The 27,192-nt window shown below is 42.0% G+C and overlaps 1 protein-coding gene across 1 annotated transcript in view; it reads right to left on the bottom strand.

The window, feature by feature from the left end:
- UBP1 (upstream binding protein 1) overlaps positions 1-27,192 on the bottom strand; it is a 212,916-nt gene that overhangs the window by 48,368 nt on the left and 137,356 nt on the right. Inside the window, 1 exon segment of the mRNA XM_029589647.1 lies at positions 21,886-22,028. Coding sequence (XP_029445507.1) covers positions 21,886-22,028 — 143 coding nt within the window.

The following is a 27,192-nucleotide window of genomic DNA, read 5'->3' as shown; positions in this document are numbered from 1 at the left end:
GGCAATGTTGTGTTTTCCGTATAACTGTGTAATTCCCTCTGTATTCTGTGATGCTGTAGGGACAAATTCACTGGACACAGGACTGGGTGTTAAAATTATATTTTACTGATTAGGCAAAAAGGTAAATCAATGACCAGTTTTAAATAATGAGATTACAACTGGTTGTCTTCTTCCTCCTGTGTAGGAGTCTGACAAGTTCCTTGGCAAAATCTTACCACTCCTGCTCTGAGTCTATAAGAAGTCCAGTACTCTGTATTGTGGAATGTTATGAAGAAGATATGTTAATTTGTCATTCTTTTAATAAACCAAAAGATTTGTTTCACTTGTCAAATTCAGTTTTTTGCATTCCTCCAACTGTGGCACTGTCTTGCCTCTTTACCCTGGACAGAAGAATTGCTCAAATGTGAACACGCCTTCTCAACTGATATCCAAGATGTTTTAGCAAGGAAAAATTCCATTTCTTACTGGCATAAGCTTTGTAAATCCTGTCTCCTTCCCTCTTTCTTGAACTCTGAGCAAATTTTGGAGAAGAGGGTTGGAAATTGAAGTGTCTCCCAGCAATATCAAACAGTATTTCACTAGTTTATATTCCGATACACAACATTGCAACATGTGGTACAACCATCGTTTTGTTGATGTTAAAAGATACCATATGAAGCTTGTTCAATTCCCCTTATGTGTAAAATGTAGCCATGAGAATGGCACCCTTACATTGCCCTAAAATAATCCCCTTCTGGGACATGGTACTACAGATCATACATAACTGCATGGGGACCCTTCTTCCTCAGAGAGGATGGTTGTCTTGCTGGGGGCTGCTCCAGAAGGTACAGGGGGTTATAAGAAGGTGTAAAAACTTACACATTTGGCCAAACATGTAGCATGTCAATGTATTCTACAGAACTGGATACAGGATTCTCTGCCCACATTAAATCAGTGGGAATCCAGGATGGTTAATGTTATGCAAATGAAATGGTTAGATGTAAAATCCACTAAGCGAAAAGTGCAGAAGCCCTATGCAGCTGCATGGAAGCTATTCTTTGAAAGCTTTGTGCTGACTTACAAAATAATCTGAAGGATATGGAATATTCGGCAAAATGGGAGGAGCTCGCAAATGTTTCACAGAAGCCAAGTGCTTAGCAGGTTTGGAAAAACTGGAAATGTCAGTCTTAGTCTCTTAGGGGTTCTGTGATTTTAGGGTTGTGTGGTAGTGCGGGTATGTCTGAGGATGCTTGGAGGTATTGAGGTAGCAGGAAGGACATCAGTTATAATGTATGAGTAGGGGTGGTTTGTGTGTTTGAGAAGAAGAAAAACTGTGGCGATGTTATTATATTTTGCATTTATGCTATGTCTTTTGTACGGCTATAAAGTCATCAGGGCCTATGAGCCCAGTTACATTTACTGACTCTACGTTTGTCTTATGGATTTTTTTATATTGATGTGGCTGCAGAATAAAAAATATTTTGCAAAAAGAAATCCAGTACTTGAGGGAAGTTCTACTCTACGTGGGGGTCCCAAAAGAAATTAGAGCTGTCCTACCTGAGTCCACAGTTCTGATATTCTTTACCCAGCCTGTGCCCAAGTCCCTGGGGGGAGGATCCAGTGGTGGGTCTCCAATTCTGGTCTTCTTCCTATTTTTCCAACTCAAATCCTTAGTGATCTTCCAGAAGGAAAGATCTGTTGCTGCACAGAGATTATGCTCTATAGCCCAGTCTCCACTGGAGAGGAGGGGGTGACAAAAACCCTCCTCTCAAAACAAAAGGAAATCCTTACGCAAAAATGTCAAAAAATCCTCTGGGATACTTCTGTCACTGCAGTCCTTCTCTGATCTAGAAGAGAGCTAGCAGGTCTTCAGAGGCCTAGCCTCCGGATCAGGGGAATGGCCATCACGAGGGAGTACCAGGGGGCAACCTAGCAAACTCTCAAAAATAGCAAAAATCTTACCCAAATCTCTTTCTCTAAACTGAGGCATATCAAGTCTGGCAGGGGGTGCCAGAAAGGAATATTCTCTCAAAAAAGGTACTAAGTGAGGGAGCTGACCCCACTATAACACTCCACCAGAGCTCCTTTCTCTATAAAATTCCATTTCAAATGACTTACCTCCTATTATCTCAATCTCTACTTATAAGATAGGTCCACACACTCGAGCAGCCTCTAGAGGAGGAGCTGAACTGTGGTTTTCCTTCTAGCTGGTTTGTGGGATACCAGGGACATCTAGTGGCCATCCAAGAAGGGTGTTTTGGGGGGTTTTTTTAACCAATGCCAGTAATAACCTAAAGTTGTCATTTTCATTATATACCCTATATAGATTGTAACCAACCAACAGTACTCCACATCATCTTTAAAACTTAACTTTCATGTCCTCCTTTCTTGGCATTACTTCTCAAGTTTTCATCCTGTTGTGCGATCAAAGTTCTTCAGTAATAGCCTCTGGCCACTCAGTCTCTCATATCTTCAGTGCATATTGGTTCTTTCACTTTATGATACACACTGTTGCAATAAGACTTTGCCTTTAGTTTGTAGGAGTTAGTAGTCTATCAGGTCGTTGTGACTTGCATGTTGAATGATACAGTTACTGCTTGTCTGGTTTCTGTTGTTCCAGTGTTCCTGCCATTGATGGTGAAAGCTCATGTGATGACTATCATTATCAACTGATACCATCACTTCATGGTATTTCATCAATGTAAATATGTCCAACAAGCTCTTCATTTAAGATATAAGTGACTTGATACTTTTGGAGAAATATGAACATCACCATTTTCTAGAATCTCAGCTTTTTCTTGAATGACTAAACTTTGGCTCGCTACTTGTCAGGGTCTTCTTCATTTTGGAATCATAAAAGTGATCTTTCCTGTTTTCGCAATAACCAAAGAAGATTATAGGATTGCTCTTAGCATTTTACTTCTGAAACTGCTTGGAAATCCAGGCATATATGAGACATATAAACACAATGAAGTACCCTACAGTTGCCTTTTGTCCGTCCATATTTCTGATGGGGGTTTTTTTTCTCTCTTTAATTTGTCACAAACGGTTACATAAGCAGCAGAAGTGGTTACTGCTTCAACTCAAAACTTGACTGGTAGTCCAAATCTTATCAGAATTGTTCTTGCTGCTTCTAATCTCACGTTTTGCAATTCCATTTTGGGATGATAAATATGGATTTGTCTTCTCATTATGAATTACATACTCATTCATAAAATTCTCAGTCTTACGTGTGATAAACTCATTTCCATTGTCAATTATGGACTCATTTCAGCGTATTGCCGGTCTGGTGTTTCAAGTATTATAATATATAGCAGGGATGGCCAACTTCGATCCTCAAAAGTCACAAACAGGACAGGTTTTTAGGATATTTATTTTAAAATATTTGTTACCCGCCCTTCCTGCATTCAGGGCGAAGTAAAATATTTTAAAATTAATGAAAATCCTGAAAATCTAGCCTATTTGTGGCTTTTGAGGCCCATACTTGGCCACCCTTGCTATATATTATGATACTTGGAACACCAGACAGACAATAAGCTGAAATAAGTCCGTAATTGACAATGGAAGTGAGTTTAAGTTGCCATGGATTTGATTATGCAAGAGTTACTAGTGCTAAAGGATTTTACAAACTATAATGCCACTAAAGAAATTAAAAAAGAAATGGTATCTATCTCTGCTCAGTTTTCATCATTTCAACATCAGGTAGAGAAACTGAAGAGAAATTTGCAACATTGGAAGGAAGTATGATGCAGGTACAAGAAAATGCCAAATGCTACGAACCATTACAACGGAATAATCATCAGATGTTGGGCATCTCAGAAGGATCCAAAAGCTATGACAACTACTTTTATGGAGAATTGTGTGCCAAAAGTTTTAATTACCGTATTTTTCGCTCCATAAGACGCACTTTTTTCCCCCCAAAAGTGGGGGGAAAATGTATGTGCGTCTTATGGAGCGAATATAAAAAAAAACCTAAAAATCTAACAAACCCCCCCCCCCACCCTCCTGACTCCCCCAAGACCTGCCGACAGTTTACTACAACCCCCCCCCCTCCTGACCCCCCCCCCAAGACCTGCCGACTTAATTTACTACAACCCCCCACCCTCCTGACCCCCCCAAGACCTGCCAAACGTCCCTGGTGGTCCAGCGGGGGTCCAGGAGCGGTCCGGGAACGATCTCCTGGACTTGGGCCGTCGGCTGCCAGTAATCAAAATGGCACCGACGGTCCTTTGCCCTCACTATGTCACTGGGACCGACCGCTGCTATTGGTCGGTCTCAGTGACATGGGGAGGGCAAAGGGCCGTCGGCACCATTTTGTTTACTGGCAGCCGACGGCCGAAGCTGAGGAGATCGTTCCCGGACCGCTCCTGGACACCCACTGGACCACCAGGGACGTTTGGCAGGTCTTGGGGGGGTCAGGAGGGTGGGGGGTTGTAGTAAATTAAGTCGGCAGGTCTTGGAGGTGAGTCAGGAGGGTGGGGGTTAATTAATTTAAAGGGTTGGGATGGGGTTTTTTGGGGGGGGGAGGGGGGGAGAAAGAAAAGTTTTCTGATCTGGGGAGTGGACCGAAATGGCCCTTCCCAGACCCGAAAACAAAATGGGGAGAAAAAAAAAAAATAAGCTATGCACTCCCCTAATTTGCTCCATAAGACGCCCAGATGCAGAGCCGGTTTAGCACAAATTTTTTTTATTTTTTTATTTTCCCCCTCTGAATCCTAGGTGCGTCTTATGGTCAGGTGCATCTTATGGAGCAAAAAATACGGTATATAAAGAAAACGTTGCACATAAACAATTAAGAGTCTGTGAATACAGAGAACAAGTTTTTCAATATTTAAATTAGGACCATCATTCCACCCCACAGATGCTGAATCATTTTTCATTCAGTATTTTCACCGCTGAAGGTCTTATAATCATCGGCTCAGAAATAGAATATTTTTTATATGCTTATCAAAAGAAATACTTCCCCTTCAACAGAGCCCGACATGATATCACGTTTCGCAATGGCTGCCTTAAGGGCAGAAACTTAAGCGCTCAAGAACCGTTGTATCGTATTCAAGATACATACTTTCCTCGCCAGACAAGAATAAATCGGGAGCCCCTGAGGCAGCCGTTGAGAAATGTGATATTTCGGGCTCTATTGAAGGGGAAGTATTTCTTTTTATAAGCATATAAAAAATATTCTATTTCTGAACCGATGATTATAAGACCTTCAGCGGTGAAAATACTGAATGAAAAATGATTCAGCATCCACAGGGTGGTGTGATGGTCCTAATTAAAGTCTTCTCTGTATTTACAAACTCTTAATTTTTTATGTGCAACATTTTCCTTATATAATTCGTTTGTTTGCCTATGTTTTCTGGACTATTTTGGTGTGATTAAAGGTTTTAATTCTAACATAAACCAAGGCATCTGAAGTGGACAGGGCTCATAGGGTTCCTTCTAAGCAAAAGCAACTACCAGGTCAGAAATACCCTAGACCCTTTATTATTAGAATTCTGCACTGCCCACAAGTGCTTGAAACTTTGAACTACTGTATAGCAAAAAAAAAAGATTCTTTTTGTGGGAGATCTGGCTAAGAATACAGCTCAAAGGGGGAAAAGATTTTTGGCAATATGACAGCCACTTAAGATGAATGCTCAATTTTCCTTTTTTATCCTGCCAAAATTAGAGTAACTATAAATAAAGTTACCAAAAACTTTATAGAACTTCAGGATGTGCAAGAATTTTTGGATTCTCAAGGATGTATTTGAATGGCAACTCACTAAAGGAGGGGGCTTTGCGATCATTCTGGATGTCTAGCTTGCTAAGACTGTTTGGATAGTGTGACTTGCTTAGTGGAATGGTTAAGGGAGGAAAGAGGAATGGAGAGAGTGGGAACAATTTTCTTTTGAAATTTATTTTGTTCATGAGGGTGGAAAGGGTCATTTGAAAAGAAATCTTGTGGTCATTTCAAGCTGCAGTGGATCCTGGGGTTTTCTTAAACTGAATAGGCCTTGGTTTGGCCTTAGTTTGTTGATCGGCTCATGGGAATTGCAATGTTATCGTGGTCAGTGGCTGGAATCGTGTTTTTTTTTCTAATTAACTAGCTGTTATTGGGAGAGGATGTGGAAATAGAACTGGTTAGTGATACTTGCTGCCCTGTTTCTAATTTGATTTCTAATTGATGTTACAGGAAATGAAAGTGTTTCTTTGATGTAAAAGGTCTTAATTAAGAAAAGAAAATACTGCTATATTTGAAAAGCATGACTGTTGATATAAATGTTAGTCTGATTGAACTGCTGGCTCAAACATCTGATTCAGAAGGGAGGTTGGTTAAAGCTGTTATGGAAGTTTGGAGAGACAAGGCTGTGTTTTTTCTGTAGTTATGCTCCTATTGTTGATTCCCCAAAGTTTTTTCAAACCATTGTGTAAAGTATTTTGCTGGAAGGTAATATTCCTATGATACTAGGTGGAGATTTTAATCAGCTTTTGGACAATCTCACTGTAAATTTTAATTCTCTAAGAGTTATTCGGAAATTAAGACTTTAATAAAACAGGCTGGATTAGTGGATCTTTAGAGACTGTTTCATCTCATGGATAGGGAATATACTTTTTTTCGCCTTTTTTCCATCATACTCTATGACAAATTACTTTAATACCAAACTCCGTATTGGATCTGATATTTAAAGCTGCTAAAGGTAATACAGATATCTCATATGCTAGAATTTCAATATATATAGATATTAAAGATATGGAAAAGTGCACCTCAAGGTGGCACTTCACTACTTCATTATTAGAGGATATGCGGTTTCATGGGAATTGCCACACAATCGGAGGAATTCTGTCAAGTTTAACAATATTTGTGATATCCCTTTGATACCAAGGGGGGTGCTTTTAAAGCCACTAAGGGGATTTATCATAGGGTATAAGCTGCTAGAAAAAAACAAACAATAAAAAAAGATATCAGGAATTAGACTGGAAAAGGAAATTGCAAATCTAGAAAAACTTCATTATGCTTCCATTAATAATGTATTACAATTTCAAAAATTAAAATTTCAATATAATAAAAATGAGTCAAAGGGTGGTTTAAGATAATATTTACTTAAAAGGCAAGGTATTTTGCTGACAATAACAAAAGTGGACATATACAGCATAATACCTTAAAGCTAAGCATAATAGAACTAGTATGCAGGTAATTAAAGACGCAAATAAAATCTATTCTTTATCTGAGGAATTTTCTAAATTATTTCTCAATTTTTATTCTAGTTTTTATTTGTCCATAATAAGATATGGAACATATTTGTTGCTTCCTGAAGAAGTTCCATCATCCCAAATATAGAAAGCCTGTTAAGGATAACAAGATATTAAAGGCTTTTTTTTGTTTGTTTTTAAAGGCTTTTGCATCTCAGTTGGATCCTAGACTCAAGGAATTGTATATGGAATTTTTTTTTTTATGCACTGCTGCTGTGGCTGGGTCAGTTGCAGAAGCTTTAATAATGGTTATACCGAAACCAGGACAGGATTCACTTTTAGTTCAGAATTATAGACCTATATCACTGCTTATTGTAGAATGTAAAATTTATGCTCATAGGCTAAAATCTGGTGTTAGGAGATCTTATAGATGCAAATCAAATAGGTTTTATGAACTGTTTCAGCTGATAATGCAAGGCTTTTCTGTTATATGATTCATTTATCCTCTGTGCTTGCAATATCTTTAGATGCTGAGAAAGCTTTCCTTGCATTGAATAGCAATATCTTTATTTATTTGGTTTACACTCTCCTCTTCAGGCACTTCAAAGCAGATTACATTCTAGGTATTGTAGGTATTTCCCTATCCCCAGAGGCAATGGAGGAAAAATGGACTTGAGTATGATCACAAGAAGCAGCAGTAGGATAACTATTTACAGTATTATAATGGTTTGGTTTTCAGGACATATATTAATATGATTCATATTCTCTATAGCTCCCTCTATGCAGAGTGTTTTGATTTCTTTTAAGTTGAAGAGAGGTACCCACCAGGGCTGTTTCCTTTCACCTAGCACTACAATCACTTGCCCTGGTTATTGTTCAGAATGACCAAAAGGAATTTCTAACAGCAAAGTTGTCAATTTATGAAGATGATCTCTTACTATGTGTGACAAATCCTGATAATATGCTTCCTTCATTAATGGCAACTACTGGCTCCTTTTACCTATCAGAATACAACCTTATCTGATAAGTTGGATGTACTCCTTTTAAATACCTAATGTAATAGGAATATGGTGGTATCTTATCAATTTCAACAGAAACCTGAAGGCATTAAATACTTTGGGATATTTTTCCAAAATAACTTGGTCATTTCAAATCCATTCAGCAAATTCAAGCATCTGTGCTTAAATGGACACCATTGTTCTTCTCATGATGGGGTAGTCTTGAAGCCATAACCTAGATTATTATAAGGAATGAGTGTATTACTTATAATATTTTGTCAGTCATTTTATAAGACTAACAACAAGCTATTAAGTCAATTTTTATGGAAAAGAAATGTTCTGATATCACTCTTAAAAAGCTAAAATTATCATACTTAAGTTTTGCGGGAGTAAACTTTCTGGACTTTCAGACATCATTGTGCTTTTCTTCTTAAACAAGGATTTATGGACTAGACCAGTGGAAGAAATGTTCCCTTGCTGATGCAGTATACTCCAGGAATGTTGCTATCAAAAGGATTAAAATTGACTCACTGGGCCTGTCTTAGGTTAGATGAGGTTAAGGTAGCCAAAATACAACTCTCTGTACAAATGCCACTATGGCTTAATGACAGATTTATGATCAATAAAAAGCTAGTTAACTAGACTCTTTGGCAGGCTAAAGGCATTAGGGCACTAAATGATGCTTTAAATGAGAACAAAGAATTAATGTCTCAGTTAAGAATGAAGGATGATTTACTGTTCTTGGAAGCTTATGCATGGTTTCAACTTAGTCTCTTTTATTAGGGCATGGTCTATTGAGTTTTCAATTCGGTATGATAAGGCAGACTTTTATTCTATGTGCCAATATATAGGATTATAGCTTCATACTTATATAAGTTCATGCTATTTCAGACAGGCGTCTTGGGCTTCAGAAAGTTTGTAAACGTGAGTTAAATAGAGCTCTGGAACTTAAGCAATGAGAATATTTTTGGAGAAGAATTTTAAAGCATCTATCTCCATTTATTACAGAATCCCCCTTTTAAATTGCTCATTGAGCTATTTGGACTTCAGTACATCATTATTAAATCTACCGAGTTCAGTAACTGTTGGTTTTGTTTTAAAGATGATTCTCTTTTGTATACGCATTATGCCTTTTTGGAGGAAAGTTTGGTATAAAATTAAAACAATTTTTAACCACTTGAGCTTCTTTGCTGCCGGGGATATGATACTCTGTAGCTTGTGCGTTCAGCCGGCTAGAGCCTCTCGAGCGCGCCCAGACCCGCCTCGGTGCGTGTAAATCTAAGCAGCCGGTTGTGTGTGTAGTTATGCGCGCGGTTATACACACAGGTGTACACGCGTTAGGCGTACACAGGGCCGGCCTGCACCACGTGTACCGATGGACAATGGGGGCAAAATGGCGCCGCACCAAATCGCGCCTAAGATGGCACCGCTGTGGCTAGCCACTGGGAGGCCCACCTAGCATGAAGCGGGACCTAGCCCATCGGGGGGGGGGGGGGGGGCAGCTCAACCGGCTTGGAAAACCCCCAGTATACTCCAGTTCTTCCGGAAAGAGTGCAATACTGGGAAATATGCCTTTTTGGAGGAAAGTTTGGGATAAAATTAAAACAATTTTTAACATTACTTTTGACTTGTCTTATCAGTCAAATCTATAGTGCTTAGAGAATTAAGGCTAAAAATGTTAAACCATTTGATATTTTATTAGCTATTGTGGTGTAACATTCTAATTGGAAGGACGTTTCTATGATCAGCAAATTTTTCTAGTGGTACATGGTTTGCGTTGATTATAAATCTGAAGCCACAGTAACTGAAAAATGTAATCAATTGCACTCTTTCCAGAAGAACTGAAGTATACTAGATCATTTGATTTAAAAATTGTAGAGCACAGTTACTTTCTTTTGATTATTTGTAAATGCCCATTATGTTGTAGTTGTATTGTTTTCTTTTTTTGTGTTTCATGTTATAACCATTTAATACAAATTGCGGAATAAAAAAAAATGATTTGGGACTCATTTTTGTGGTCAAGGAAAATGCATTCAACTTCCGGTTGAAATCATGTATAATTCACTTAGAATACATATCCAGCGCAGCTCACTGCTTCAACGGCAGGGGGTATGAAGAAAAGAGGATTTGTATTTAAACAACCAACAAGGACTGAGTTGCACAGGCTGGGTAAACAAGCGTGGGAGTAGATGGATTATTACAGCAGTTACAACCCCAAACCAATTAGCTGGATACTTCACTTAGATGCAGCTCAGCATTGCTATCTACGATGGCAGGGGTTGAAGGGAAATAGAACCAAAAACGTTATTTAAAGGGATAAGAGTAACAGAAAAGTATGAAAAAAAAAATAAGTGTGAAAGCTTGCTGGGCAGACTGGATGGACAGTTTGGTCTTCTTCTGCCGTCATTTCTATGTTTCTATGTATGATAAATATATACCATCTACCACCAATAGAATCCACTGGTATGTGTCCACATAAACCAATGTATAAGAACTCCAATGGATTACTTGTTTTCTCTTTGTTGCCATCATCATATGTATCTAGAACTCCTGTCTTCAAGTGAATATCTGATTTTACCAGTTTTGCCTATAAATTTTAGTGTATTATATTCAAACATGCAAAGTGTTTGTGCTACAACTTTGCATTAATTGCTTGTACGTTTGCATGATCACTGGTATACTCTTGGTATTCATATGATAAATGAGTCTTCATGAGTGAACAAAAGTTCTATTTTTTGACGAATCAACTTTTTTTTTTTTTTTTTTTTTTTTTCAAAAATCACTTTTAAATTCCTCATCTAATTTGGAAACTGATGTGATACTATCAGCTAATTCAGGTACATATAGAATATCTTCAATTATCAGACTTTCATGGTCACGGTCTCCATATGGCTTGAAATGAATACTTCCTAACCTCACTGCTTCCTTGGACATGCCATCTGTCATTTTTACAGATCTGTCCTGCTCTGCAGAGTAAAGTAACTTATGTTGACCAGTTAAAATGACTTGAAGGACCAGAAATCTACTGAAAATGGCTCTTGGCTGTCAATTGTTTTGATCTATACTGTTTGCATTTACATGAAATATATATTGCTTATTTGTGGATCCAGTGGCTTTCTTGCAAGGTGACTCTGGCTATTTTTGCTCTCATTTTTTCTTTTATTTCCTTAGAAAATGTCTAAATTTCTTGCAGTGATAGCATTTTATTTTCTGAGTCATTTTCTCTGAAGTTTCTCCAAACTCTGTACGTATTATATACTGATTCAATATACGGTGAATTCTTTTTTTGGCATCGTTCTTCTACATGGAGTTCATGATGGACATTTTCTGACATCAGCTCAGATGTACTGCACACATTAAAGCTTCTTGTCACGCTACAGTATGTTTGAGGAAGTCCTTGAATTACTAAGGGATGCACCTTTTGCCTCCCCACTTGGATCTCCTAGGATTCGGAGCTGTTTAGCTAATGATACCACATGCTGCATGTATATAGTATCACACTCTTCTTTCTCCCATTTGACAATATTTATCTGATGCTTAAGTTTGGTATTTTTTTTCCCCCAAGGATACGTCTTCTATTTGCCTTTTCCAAACATGACCAGATGCCTTTTGTCATAGTCTGGCTAGTAACATAACCAGTCTGTGACATGCTTAATGTTTGAACAATTATATTCATGGCATCCTGATCATTTTTCCTTCAGGCATTCTTTTTTTTTGTTTAGTTTCATTTGTTATATCGCCTTTCCATATAAAATCAAAGCAGCTATATTTAGCTGATATATTTAGTAGATCAGATTCTATTATTGTCCAAAGTCTTAGTTTTTACAAGAATCATCTTAAATCTCCAGGTTGGGTAATTAGTGGAATTTAGCATTTCAGTACCATCTGTAGCATTTTCAGACATTTCTAATTGCTTTCACTTTCAATCCGTTCGAGAAAAGAAATGCCAACTTCAACACTTAAAGAATTATCCTCAAAATCAGTAGAAGAATTATAAAATTTGATATAAAAATTAGTAGGAGTGATGTAGGTGCAAGCAGATTTTGGCATTTTTTCTATGCAACATTCGCAAAACGAACGGAATTGAACAACATTGTCCGACAGGATTTGGAGAAACAATGAATGTTGAAGGGCTGCCAACTGTGATGACAATCGGGAACTGATGGTAGAAGATTCCTCAAAATCAGTAGAACTATAAAATTTGATATAAAAATTAGTAGGAGTCATGTAGGTGCAAGCAGATTATGGTACTTTTTCTATGCAACATTCGCAAAATGACATTTATAATAACAAGAAAAGCAACCTTGTGGTGTTAATAAAAACATTTATGATTTTGATAATATATTATAATCTGATTGCTTTTTTGAACTTGATAAGAATGATTGTGACTGTGATTATTTTTTTATGATTTTTATATACCGACGTTCATTTAAAAAAGATTATATTGTAATTGGATTGGCTTTTTGTATTGTTAAAACATTTTAGTGGGTAGGTGCCCCTGAAGAAGGAGACTATTGGTTGTCGAAACTAGGGTCCTAGTTGGGTTGGTGAATATTGAGATATTTTTGGGTGGGGTAATTTTAATATGGTTTAATATCTTATTTGGATTTAAGAAGTAACATTTGTTTAAAAAGCTTTTTGATATTGTTACAATTGGCCTCTACATGTGAATCATTAAAAAAAAAAGTCAGTTTTTTTTGGATAAAAGATCCCCTAATTCCAGTACCATTGGTCAGACTGTGAATCTGAAAGAAAGCTGTGAAAATGAAAACCAAAGAGCATTCTAAGAAAAATAAAGATAAAGTTATAAAACATGCACAAGATAGGAAAATACTACAAAATAACATCCAAGGGCTTGGATATCCCAGTTAGCACTGTTGGATCAATTGTGAGGAAATGGAAGATTCATCCTACCACCCAGACACTGCCTAGACAAGGCCATCCCTCAAAACTCAGCATCAGAGCAAGGGAAGCTACAGAAAGGCCAACAATCACTTTGAAGGAGCTACAGAGTTCAGTGGCTGAGTCTGGAGTGGAGGTGAACCAGTCAACCATATTCAAGAGCTCTGTAAACAAATGGCGTGCATGGGAGGGTGACTAAAAAGAAGTCATTACTGAAAAAAACCACATCAAAGCACATCTAGAGTTTGCCAGAACGCATCACAGTGACCCAGATAAAATGTGGGATAAGGTTTTGTGGTCAGATGAGAAAAATTAAGTTTTCTGGCCAAAATTCAAAATGCTATGTGTGGTACAAACCTAACACTGCCCATTCCTCAGCAAACTCCATCCCAACAGCAAAGTATGGGGGTGGCAGCTTCAAGCTGTGGGGATGCTTTTCCTCAGCAGGGACTGGACATCTTGTTAAACTTGAAAGACAGGTGGATGGTGCAACATAAAGGGAGATACTGCAAGACAACCTGCTTCAGTGTACTAAAAAACAAACAAAAAAAACAACTTTGGCCTACTGAAAGGTGAACTTTCTCCCATGACCTAAGCAACACAGGAACATTCACAAAAAAGGTGAATGTTCTACAATGGCCAAACGTGCAGATCTCAATCCAATCAAGAAACTGTGACACTATTTGAAAATTTCAGTCCATAAGCATCATCCAATCCACCTTAACAACCCTGAGAAAATCTGCCAGGAAGAATGAGCAAAAATCAGTACCAAATAGTGTACAAAGCTGGTACCCAACAGACTTAAAATTATTTCAGCAAAAAGGTGGTGCTACCAAGTTCTAGTCTGAAGAGGTTGAATACTTATGCAAGCAGCTTTTTTTTTTAATTTTACAAAAAAATGTAGAGAAATAATGAACTGTGACTTTGAAAATTTACTTGAAGAACATACGGATTTGCAACAAATACTTTCTGGAACAATCTGTGTAAAACAGTCATTTGTAATCTATACAAACCTACTGACTTTTTAGGGAGTTGAATACTTTTTCAAGCTGCTGTATATAAAAATATTTAATCAAACTTAGGGGGGGGGGGGGCACAGGGGTCAATCAACTGAATGGATGGAAAACGGACTGCAGTTCAGTTTGTTCATCTCTGGACTAGGGTGTGCTCCTCTACTTAGTTATTTAGGAAAAAATGTGAAATTTTCATTACAGATATTTTGGCTCCAGGACAAACGATGGGCCTCTCAAGGTTCTGCTTGACATGCTTTTGGGAGTTGTTGAACAACAAATTATACAGAAAACACACAAGGAAGTTAAACGTATAACTCTTGGGCCTGTTTTGAAAATATTTCCCAGGCTGATATTTTCCTACAATTTGCCACTGTCAGGGCCTGTTTTACTAAGGCCTTTCTCCCACTCTGCCTCTATGAGAAAAATGCTAAGCAAATGAGGCCCTTAGATTGTAGGCCCTCTGGGGAATATGGAAATAACCACTACCTGAATGCAATCTGCTTTGAAGTGCCTGAAAGGCGGAATACAAATCAAATACATACTACTACTCAAGATACAATCAAGCTGTGGAATATGTTGCCAGAAGAAGTGATCAAGGTAACTAGCACAGAAGGGGTTTAAGAGAGTTTTGGACAAATTAGTGGAAGAAAAATCCATAAAACCTTAGCCAGGTAGACTAAAGAACAATATTGTTGTCTCTGGGAGTGAATAACAAAAAAAATAGATACCTGAATGTAATCCGTTTTGAAGTACCTGAAAGGCGGAATATAAATAAACTGGTTTGGCACATTCACTTTTGGGGATCTGTTGGATACATGTGACCTGAACTGGTCACTGTTGAAGACAGAACGCTGGACTCTTTTGGACCTTGTTCTGACCCAGCATGGCATCTCTTATGTTCTTATGACTGTCACCATTAGCTCCCTTTTCCAGATCATTTAAGAAAAATGTTCAACAGTACTGATTCCAGTACAAGATCCTTGGGGCACTCTTGCCACAGGAAAAACTGCCCATTTAGTCCAACTCTGTTTCTTATCTTTTAACCAGCAGGCAACCCACAGCAAGGTATCAACTCTTATCCAATAACTTTTTAATTTACTAAATTGTTTCTCAGAAGAACTTCTGAAAATCCAGACATACTATAAATTAACTGGCTCGTCTTTATCTACATGTTTACAGCTTCCAACAATTCTAATAGATTGGTAAAGCAAGACTTCCCCCTTGCATGAATCCATGTTTGCTCGTCCCCATTAAGCCAAGTCTATCCATTTCACCGATAATTCTGGACCAATATCAGGCTCACCATTCTGTAGTTTCCTGGATCACTTCAGAGTCCTTTTTAAAAATCGGTGCTTAATTGACCACCCTTCTAGTCTTCACATACTGTGGTTGATTTTAATGATAGGTTAGAGACTGCTAGTGAAAGGTCTGCAATTTCATATTTGAGTTCTTTCAGAAATCTGGGCTGAATACCATCCAGACTTGGAGACTGGCCGAAGATGGAATCTTGTCTTTCGGCCTTGTCTAAGCAATAATGGGCTGTAAAGGTATGGAGAGAACTCCAGGTAGCAGCCCTACAAATGTCAGGAAGCGGCACTGAGCGTAGGTGCACTACTGAAGTCGCCATGGCCCTCACAGAGTGTGCTTTAACACGGTCTTGAAGCGGAATGCCTGCTTGCTGATAGCAAAAGGATATGCAGTCCGCTAACCAGGAGGAGAGAGTCTGCTTACCCACAGGCTGCCCCAATTTGTTGGGATGGAAAGAGACAAACAATTGAGTGCTTTTCCTGTGGGCAGCTGTACGATCTAGATAGAAGGCTAGAGCCCATTTGCAGTCAAGGGTATGGAGAGCCTGTTCTCCTGGATTGGAGTGGGGCCTGGGAAAGAAGGTAGGTAGTATAATGGATTGATTAATGTGAAACTATGATACTACCTTAGGTAAGAACATAGGGTTAGTGCGGAGTACTGCCCGGTCCTGCAGAAGTTTAGTGTAAGGCGGATAGGTAACTAGGGCCTGTAACTCACTAACTCTGTAAACAGATGTGATTGCCAAAAGAAAAATCATTTTCCATGTGAGATAGCGAAGATCACAGGATTAGAGAGGCTCGAATGGTGGCTTCATGAGCTGACCCAAATCCAGATTGAGGTCCTAAGAAGGGGCCGGAGGGCACAGTGGAGGCTTGAGGTGAAGTAAGCCTTTCAGAAAACGTGTTACAAGGGGTTGTACCGAAATAGGAACATCCCCGAAACCTTTATGGAAGGCAGCCACCGCACTGACATGCATTCTGATGGAGGAAGTTTTTAGACCTGATTCTGATAAGTGCCAGAGATAGTCTAGAAACTTCGTGGTGGAACAGGTAAAGGAATCAAGGGATTGAGAAAAACACCATGACTCAAACCTGTTCCATTTGTAGAGGTAAGACTTTCTCGTGGAAGGCTTCCGTGAAGCAATCAGGACATGGGAAACTGGCTGAAGAATTAACCTTTCAACATCCAGGCCGTCAGGAACAAAGCTTGAAGATTGGGATGGTTCATGCACCCGTCATTCTGAGTGATCAGAATCTGGTCCATTCCCAAGGGAATGTGCCTGCGAATGGAGAGATCCTGAAGTATTGGAAACTACACTTGGCAAGGCCAGTGAGGTGCTATCAGGATCATGCATCCTCTGTCCTGACGTAACTTCATGAGAGTCTTCGAGAGAAGTGGAAGTGGAGGGAATGCATATAGGAGACCGGTTGCCCATGAGAGGGAGAACGCATCTCTTGGCTGTGAGTGTTGGCTGTGAGCGAGAGCGCAAAAGTTCTCTACCTTGCGGTTTTGAGGTGACGCAAAGAAGTCTATGCGAGGATGACCCCAACGTTGGAATACTGCGTCTGCTACTGAGGGGTTGAGGGACCACTCGTGCGGATGGAAAGCGCAACTTAGCCTGTCCGCCAACACATTGTCCACTCTCAGCAAATAGGTGGCCCTGAGGTACATCGAGTGGGTGAGGGCCTCCGCCCATATCTGTGCAGCTTCCTGACACAGTAGGTAGGAGCCCGACCCTCCCTGTTTGATGATGTACCACATGGACACCTGGTTTTCCGTCTGAATCAGGATGACCTGATTGGAAAGGCGATCCTGAAACACCCCGAGAGCATATCTGATTGCTCAAAGATCCAGGAAATTGATTTGGTGTTTGGCTTCCTCTGGAGACCAAGTTCCTTGTGTTTGCAAATCGGCCACATGGGCTCCCCAGCCGAGGTTGGAAGCATCGGTGGTGAGAATTATTTGAGGGTCTGGAGCCTGGAAGGGCAGGCCTTGGAGGAGATTGATCTGATTTTTCCACCAGGCTAGAGATTGACGGAGTGAGTCGGTGATGTGGACAATGGTTGATAGAGGTTGGACGGACTGAGTCCATTGTGACCTTAGAGTGCACTGCATGATTCTCATGGCCAAGCGGGCCATTGGGGTAACCTGTACTGAGGACGCCATGTGTCCCAGTAGGATGAGGAAGTTGGGTGCAGTCGTGCGTTGCTGAGACTGTAGCTGGTGTGCGAGGGAGATGAGAGTGCGAGCTCGCTGTTGAGGCAGAAATGCCTTTGCCTGCAAGGTGTCCAAGTCAGCCCCTATGAATGATAAAGTTTGAGATGAGAATAAGCAGGATTTTGTGTAGTTGACGAGAAATCGTAGCGAAATCAGAGTATGTAAAGTAAGACGTAGGGACGACAGAGCAGCTTCCTGAGTGGGAGCTCTGATCAACCAATCGCCTAGATATGGGTAGACGTGAACACTTTGAGTCCTGAGGAAGGCTGCTACTACTATGAGGCACTTGAAGACTCGTGGTGCAGATGCCAGGCCGAATGGAAGCACTCAGTATTGATAGTGCTTGGGGCCTACTAGAAATCTCAGGAACCTGCGATGAGATGGATTTATCGCAATGTGCGTGTACGCATCTTGGAGATCGAAAGAGCAGAGCCAGCCTCCTCTTTGCAGAAGAGGAAGGAGGGAACCCAAGGTTACTATCTTGAACTTTTCTCGTTGGAGGTACTTGTTGAGGGCACGTAGGTCCAGAATTGGACGAACGCCTCCCGATTTTTTGGGGATTAGAAAGTACCAGGAATAGAATCCTAGGCCTTGTCGAGAGTAAGGTACTGGTTCTATTGCTCTGGACTGGAGGAGGAGGGAGACCTCCTACTCCAGGAGTAGTGAATGGTCAGATGTTCTCCATGCCGTTAGAGTTGGGGAGTCCGGTGGAATGGAGAGAAAGTTTAGGCGATAACCTTGAGAAATTATGGTAAGGCCCACTGGTCTGAGGTGACTGTGTGCCACCTGTTGTTGAAATGGCATAATCGACCTCCCACTGGTATGTGAGGCAGTGAAAACTGACTGCTGCTCTCTTTGCAGGAGTCAAAAACCGGAAGCAGGCTCTGGCTGAGGAGCTGCTTGCGGCTTTTGTTTACAAGGTTGACGAGACTGGTCCTTTTGGCAAGGTCTCATGGAACAAGTCCTAGACTGTGGTAGATAGAACTTTTTTGGACGGAAGAATGATTTTTTAGTATCCTTCCTGAAAGGCTGTTTGGAGGAATACTCAGAGGGCATCAAAGAGAGCTGGCGAAGGGACTCATGATAGTCCTTGAGTTCCGCCACCGTCCGCTGAATCTGTTCCCCAAACAGATTGTCTCCTATGCAGGGCAGATGAGATAATCTGTCTTGTAATTCAGGGCGCAAGTCCGAAGACTTAAGCCAGGCCCATCTTCTTGCCGAAATAGCAGTTGCAGATACCCTGGAAGCGGTGTCAAAGATATCATAAGAAGATCTTATTTCATGCTTCCCTGCCTCAAAACCCTTGTGTACTAGGGTAAGAAATTGTTCTTGGAATTGCTGAGGCAGGGATTCTGCAAAGTCCTATATCTGCTTGAATAAGACCCTGTTGTACTGGGTCATATATAGCTGGTAGGAGGCGATATGAGAGATAAGCATCGATCCCTGGAAGACACAATGGCCGATGGCATCCAGGAATTTCTGTTCCTTACCTGGGGGAAAGGAAGAGTGGGGTTTTGATCAATTTTGCCCTTTTTTGGGCCAATTCTACAACCACAGATTGGTGATCCAGCTGAGGTTTCTGGAATCCTGGAGCTGAATGGACCAAATAAGTGGTATCAGCTTTTCTGTTGACTGGAGCCAAGGAACCAGGGTGTTCCCAGTTCTTTTTTAGGAGATCCAAAAGAACCTGGTGAATAGGGATGAGGTTATTTTTTTGGGAGCATCCAGCAATTGTAACAGCTCCATCATTTGATGCCTGTCATCTTGTTCAGTCTGCAATTGGAAGGGAACCAATTCAGACATTTCCTTCACAAAATTTATGAAGGATAGGTCCTCTGGAGAACGCTTCCTGCTTTCAGTAGGAGAAGGTGGCGATGGCAAGTCATCAGTGTCTTGAGAAGAATCATCGGTCCAGGTGTCATAGGGATCAGGACCTGCTCCTCTAGAAGCCTGAGGAGGACAGGACGATGGTATTCCTGAAGGTCCCGGTCTAGGTTCCAAAGGCATCGAGGGAAGTGCTGGGGGCACTGATGAAGGCATCGAGGGCACCGGTGCAGGCATTGATGGATGGATCAGTGGCGCTGATGGGCGCATCGGCATCGATGGTTGAGGTATCGGAAGAACTCCCGATGGAGGAATGCGGAATGGTGTTTCCCCTCCCGATGACAGGGTAAGCGGGGAAGGCACCAGAGCTATCGGTGACCCAGGATCCATTGGTGGAAAAGCGGCTATAAGCGCTTCCATCTTCGAGTGCAGCGATGCCAGTGCTACCGGAATCGTATCTGTGGTCGGTTCCACAATCAGCACCGGTATCGGTGGCAGAGGAACTTGAAGTCTGTGCATCGCCTAATCGATGGCCTCCTGAACAATCCGGTCCAGTTCTTCACTGAGACCTGGAGCAAGCAGCCCTGGCTCCAGAAGGGAAGGAGGAGGCAGAGGCATAGCCGGAGGGACCACCGTTAAAGGCGGAGTCACAGCTCCCAATACCTGGACGGGTTATCGGGAGCCTGTGGAGTATGAAAGTTTTTAGTAATTCCGTGAGGAAAATTCCTGTCAGGAATCTCTGTGGAGCTCCTTAACCAGCGTGGCTACTGCTGCGTGGAAAAAAAGAAGACTGAAGGGGGACCCCTGCTGGCTGCAGGTTTAGTGCCATGCTGGGCATGCCCAGTAGGTGCCAGTCAAAGTTTTAGAAACTTTGACAAAAGTGTTCTGTGATTGGGCTCCATCCTGTGATGTCACCCATATGTGAGGACTACCATCCTGCTTGTCCTGTGAGAAAATGCCATCACAAAGGGCTTTTGCAAGTCTGGAAATTTAATTCTAGGGAAACTACTGGAAAAGGAAAGTTACCTTGTGACCGTGAACTAGGTTTATATTAAAATGGCAGGAAACATTCAGTCAACTAGGACAGTCATATGAAGTCACCTCAAAAGGAGTTCAAAAACATACCAATTCACCTGCCATATATATTTGTGAACTACCTGCACAAGTTTATAAAATCACCTACACTATGAACTCTTGTACCAAGCAACGAGGGAAGACAGTCCAGTCAATTTTTACCATGCAAAGACTACCTGTTCAGGCATACTCTAAGTCAACTTCGAGGCAGTATTTAAAGGCACAGTCTGCAAAACCAACCAGTTGTGTCTAGTCCAAAAGACTGCAGATGCATGACACAGTAATCCTCAGAGAATGGAGGTGGGAATCACCAACATCAACTGCAATTTTGGAGATGTTATCATGCAAGTGTGTGCATTCCTGTCAATTGCCAAGCTGCACATGTCTATCCAGTGAACTAACTTGCAATGAAATGCAAACTACAAACATGCAGCAATCAGAAAAAAATGAGATGTAGACTATGCAGTTGAGCTGAACAACTTGGAAGACTACTGGAATGGTAAACATTAGAATACTTAAATACAAAATGATGGAAAGCTAATGCTTGTAACTATGAAACCATGGGTGATAAACAGTTGTTAAACTGCCAAAGTTATACACTTAATTACCATTATACCAAGCTAAATGTTATCCATGCATGTAAGGAGCCATTTAAAGCTTGCTATATAGGCAAAAGATTAAGCTAAAACGGTGTCAATGTTTATTTCCATATCTGGAGAAGTATTATTTATGGCCTAATTTACAAAGGCTTTTTTCCATTCTGCATCTATGGGGAAAAAAGCTTAGTAAATCAAGCCCTTGATGACCTGAATGAAAATAGGGACCCAAATTTACTTTATGTTCTGTGGCTAATACCTTGAAAATGGTATCAGATTTCATTATTTTTTTAAACAAATAAATTAGTCCATTAGATGATGCTATAGCTGAAATTAATGAATACACTGTTTCAGCCATTTCAATCACATAAAACGTTTCAGCTACCACTCAGAAATGGTTATGTGAAAACAATCTATAGCCATACACCATTCAGAAAAACAGACTAAGATTTTACCACCTTATCTGATATCGATAAATATATTTTCTGTTCCTGGCCCACATGCAATTACAATATTTGCTATAAAGCATTTTTGTATCACAATTACTGGGATGAGTGCCTCTGTCCTCTTCACTGGTTTGCAAGTTTGAAGATGGACTGTCGCAGCCTGGCGAGGCCATTGGTAGGCTTGCTGTGAACTTCAAATGCAGAGAGCCATAGAACACTATAAGAATGTGTAATGCTCATCTTCCTGTTTGAATGGTTTCTACCAAACCACGCCACAATTTAAATGAGGCTTTTTTTTTTCCTTCTTATTACTTTCTGTCTCCATTTCCTAGCAATTGAAGTAGGAAAAACCTATTACCTGATCACTAACGACGACATGTATGCCAGCAGGACCCTGTCTGTAAACCTGGATAATTTGATGCAGCGGAATATTAAATACCAATGCAATCTTCCGGGTAACCTCAGACGCCGTCATCTCCTCCAGGTAGACTGCATGATAAACTAGGAGAGAGAGTAAACATTTTTTTTTACCTTCACATGTAAAAATCACACATTTAGAAGCTTGCTTTCTAAATATTTGCATGAACACAGACCCTTAAAAGACAGGGATATCAGTTTAGAACTCCTATCCGCTTCTGGTTCCCACGAGACAGCGAAAGGAGACTCAGATAAACATTCTTGTTGATCATTTACATTTGATGTTTGCTGTGGGATTAAGATCTCTAACTCAGCCACTGTGGAAATAGATTTGATGTAACATAGACCCCCCTGATGAAGCCTCGTCAAGCAAAACAAAAAGGCCTTTGTTGGGGAATTTTTTTGAACAATTGCATTACAATACTCAACGCTGCACTTCTGGGTTCAGCGCTATGCAGATGTCAGAGGATCTTTCTCCGGTTTGGACATTTCAGTTGTGCTTGCAGTGGCTATCACTTGCAGTATTTATGTAAATGGAAGAGGATTTTTTTCCCCATTTTGTATATGACATTGAATAGTGTTTGCTGTGGCTAGCTTCATGATAACTTTTATTTAAGTATAGCATCTGCAGACATTTTCTGAATAGTGCATATGCAAATTGAGATTTTTGATATTTTTTTATATTGTGTATGCTTTTTTTTTTGTAAAAAAAATTTAAATTTTGTTCAAATAAATAATTTTAATTAAGTGGGATAATTTTTGTAATTATTGTTTAACTCATATGTTTTTATATTGCCTTTTCTTCTTTTTTCACTATATATAGTCCAATGTATTCATGGACTATCACCAATACTTACTGGGGCAATCTTATTTTGCAAGAAATTTTCTAAATGAAAAGGATCAAAAACCTATCTAGCATCCTGAAACTTCACAATGCACTTGCAAGGGAATCTCAGGACAAACAGCCCCCAGATCAAGTACTTTTGGGTTTTTTTTCCTTAAAAAAAAAACTTTCTACATTGTTAGGTTTCTCGATCATCAACAGGAAATAGTGATATTTTTTGCCCTTAAATAATTTTTATTTATTTTTATATAAAAAAAATAATACATCTTGAAACCACTGAATTGTTTCCTTAGAGACTTTTAAAATTTGTAAATAAAATTTCTTGAAAATTTCTAAAGGTGATATCATGGGGCATTTAGGAAAATTAAGAATCTCCTGCTGAAGTTGCCTAAATTCTCATGCATCAATAAACTGTCCTTGACAAGGGCTAGCTTGCTAGCCTGAAACCAGCACATTTCCATTTCAACTGCTCACCGAGTTCTTTAATCTTTTGAGTGTTCTCCTTGACCTGAAAGAACAATTACTTAAACAAAACAACACAGTCCATCCTTAAGGAAAGAGACTGTTCCAGTTTAGCTACGGCTATCTATATAATATCCAGAATGACTTTTGCAGACTTCTCCAAAAACTCCTGAGCTCAATATGCAACACTTACGGGAGTGGCTGTACTTAACTCTTTTGCCAGGATCTCTGTCTCACCAGAAAAGAGGGGCATCGACGTCAACAGCTTCCTTCTCACTCCTAGTTCCTGGCTGTATCAAGTCTGAAAACTGTGATAAAACCAGGCCCTTAGGGAGATGGATGTCTCTCCTAAAATGGAGTGCAGAGCTCCTAGTTCAATAAACCCTGAATCTGGGTGCCTTTGAAAATTAAAGGCTTCTAGGGTAGGTTGGGAAGCTGAGGGGGCATGGTCAGAAATACCTTGATGGTTGACTTTCCTCTTCTTCGCCATCTCTCTTCCAGAAACACAAAATAAGAATCTCAAAATCTGAATTCAGGGAGGTGTGCTGCTGTACTCTGAAAATTATTCCCTGAAGCGCCCTAATGACACTAAAAGGGGGCTATTCGAGGCAGTCTCAGTAGGAATGGCAATTCAGGGAGTAGCTGTCTCAGCTCACTTCTACCCGCTCAGAAAGAACTTTTAAGGATCCCTTTCTCCCTGAGAAATTAGACGAAGAAACTAGGGAGCGGCCCTTTCAGTTTCAAACACCTTCAATTTGGAATACTTTACCTTAGACTTTTGTTCAGAGAAAGCACAGTTGCTAACCTGTAACAAGTGTTCTCCAAGGACAGTAGGATGTTAGTCCTCACATGTGGGTGACATCATTTTGGCGACAGAGACCGCACACAGATGGGCCACGGATGCCGCCATAGCCCGCACAGAGTGAGCTTTCACCCTGCCAGCCAGCTGAAGGCCTGCCTGCTCGCAGCAGAAGGCAATGAAATCCGCTAGCCAGTTTGACAAGGTTTGTTTCCCCACTGCTGCTCCCAGTCTATTAAGGTCAAAAGACAGAGCTGGATGGACTGCCTGTGGGTCGTTGTATGATCCAAGTAGAAAGTGAGCACCCGCTTGCAGTCCAGGGTTTGGAGAGCACGTTCCCCCCGAGTGGGAATAAGGCTGTGGGAAGGATGATTGACTAGTTGATGTGGAAAGCAGTCACCACCTTAGGCCAAAAGTTTGGATGTGTACGCAGCATCACATGATCATGGAAGAATTTTGTGTAGGGAGCGTACGTAGCCAGGGCCTAGATCTCACTGACCCTGCGAGTGGAAGTGATCGCCACCAGGAACATGACTTTCCAAGGTGAAGAACTTCAGGTCACAGGACTTGAGGGACTCAAATGGGATGCCACATTAGCCTGGCCAGAACAACGTTGAGATCCATGGTGTTGCTGGCGGTCGAAGTGGGGGCTTCAGCTGGAACGAAACCCCGTATGAGGCACCCAATCAAGCAGCTGGACTGAAACAGGCGCATTGGCGACAACCCTGGTGGTAGGCACTGATGTGTACTCGAACCGAGCTGGTTTGGAGGCCAGGCTCAGACAGGTGCCAGAGGTAATCCAGCGGACAGGGGAGCGGACAAGAGAAAGGGTCAGTCTGTGATTGCTGCACCAGGTGGGGAAACGCTTTCACTTCGAGCTGTAAGATTTCTGGGATTCAATCAAGACCCTGGAGACACCATCTGAGAGCTGCAAGAGCTGGAGGATCATGCACTCAACATCCACGCTGTGAGGGCCAGGACCCAGAGGTTTGGGTGGTGCAGGGTGCCCTGGTTCTGCGATATGAGGTTGGGTGCTGTCCCCAGCGGGACTGGTGCACTCACGGACAGGTCCTAGAGCAGAGGAAACCACACCTGCCATGGCCAGGAGGGTGCCACCAGGATCATGGTCTCCCCCCCACCCCCTTACAGTTTCGTCAGAGTCCTCGAGAGGAGCGGGATGGTAGATACGAGTACATGAGACCCTGTCCTCAGTGAAGGGTAAACATGTTGCAGGTCGGATGGCCCTTCCCCAGAATCAGGGAGCAGAATATGATCACCTTGTGATTGTGTGGAGAGGCGAACAAGTCCATATCTGGCGTGCCCCAGTGACGGAACAAGTCAGCTGCCACTGCAAGGTTCAGGACCACTTGTATGGCTGGAAGGACCAGCCGAGACAGTCTGCCAGTGTGTTCAGGTGACCCAGCAGATAGGTAGCCCATAGATACTTGCCTCTGGAAAAGGCCCAATCCCAGACCTGTATCACTTCCTAACAGCGGAAGAAGGAGCCGTGCCGCCCTACTTCTTGTTGTACCACATCGCCACTTGGTTGTTGTTCTGATGAGGACACCTTGGAGGACAGGATGTCCTGGAAGCCCACAAGGCGTACCGGATCGCCCGAAGCTCCAGGAAGTTTATCTGGCAGCGGGCTTCAGCCGCAGTCCAAAGACCCTCGGTATACAGGCTCTCCGTATGGGCCCCCCCCACCCTTGAGGCAAGGCAACCGGCGGTGAGGGTCATCTGGGGCGATGCGGGCTGAAATGGGAGCCCGGTTTCCAGATTGGGAAGGGCTTCCCACCAGATCAGGGAGAGGCAAAGAGGGTCCGTGACCGTCACCGGCACCTCCAGATCTTGTGATGCCTGTCGCCACTGGGACCGCAAAGCCCACTGAGGGTTCCTCATGCGGAAGCAAGCAAAGGGAATCACATGGACTGAGGCCGCCATGGGCCCAGCAGACGGACCAATCCTTGGACAGAAAAGCCTTTGCTTGTACCATGTCCAACCTGGTGCCAATGAAGTCTAACTGTGGAGACGGACTGAGATGCGACTTGGGGATGTTGATGACAAATCCCGTCTGCAAGGTCTGAACCATCAGGACCAGTGTGTTCAAGGCCCCGGAGTGGGAGTCACTCCAGATTAGCCATGCATCCAGCTATGGAAAGACGTGGACTGAGGGATGCCTGAGGTAGGCAGCTACCACCGCCAACCATTTCGTGAGAACAGGGGTTGAATGCCAGCCCAAAGAACAGCACTTTGTACTGAAATTGTGCCGTCCAACAGAAAGCGGAGGTACTGCCTTGGTTGGGGACAATTGCATTATGGGCATAAACCTCCTTTAAGTCGAGGGAGCAGAGCCAGTCTCCCTCTTCAGAGGGGTGGGATCAGCGTGCCCAGAGGGACCTGAAGTTTGAGAATGGGGTACAAGCTGCCATTCCTCTTCGGAATAAGGAATACCTTGAGTAGAAGCCCTGGCCCTGTTGCTCGTGGGGGACCAGTGCCACTGCGCCTGCCGCTAAAAGGGTGGAGAGTTTCCAAATGAAGGAATGACCTGATGGGCAGGCGAGCCCCATGATGGACATGGGGGAGCGTCTCTGGGAGCTTGCTGAAATCAGGCGGTAACCCTGGTGGGACAATGAAAAGGACCCCAACGGTCCGAAGTGATTGCTTCCCAACGGTGGGCGAAGCAAAAGAGCCTGCCACCAACCGGGGATCGAACTGCAGAGGGGCTGGTTGGGTCCTTGGAACCCGCTGCTGTTGGCCACGACCTCTGGGAATTGACAGAGGCAGGTGGGCATGGGTGGATGGAGAATAGTATTTCCTCGGCTGGTAAAGGGCTTATGAGAACCCGGCCTTGTAAGACTTCCTAGGCAGAGGAGGGGCCTTCAGAGGGGCTGGCAGAGAGTTGCAGAGGAGTATCATGCTGATCTTTCAATTGTGCCATGACCTCTTTCACCTTATCCCCAAACAGGGTTTTGCCTGTACAGGGGAGCAAGTCTGTCCTGAACTTCGGGAGGAGACCTGAGGCCCGGAGCCAGCCAGCCATCTGGCGCCGACGCCCCCAGCGGTTTAAGCAGGCGCAGTCTTGAACACATCGTAGGTAGACCTGACCTCGTGTCTACTCGCCTCAATGGCTGCGAGACTCCTGC

Source organism: Rhinatrema bivittatum, chromosome 2 (genome assembly GCF_901001135.1).
Source record: "Rhinatrema bivittatum chromosome 2, aRhiBiv1.1, whole genome shotgun sequence".
NCBI lineage: Eukaryota > Metazoa > Chordata > Amphibia > Gymnophiona > Rhinatrematidae > Rhinatrema > Rhinatrema bivittatum.
This window is presented reverse-complemented; position numbering and strand designations above follow the sequence as displayed.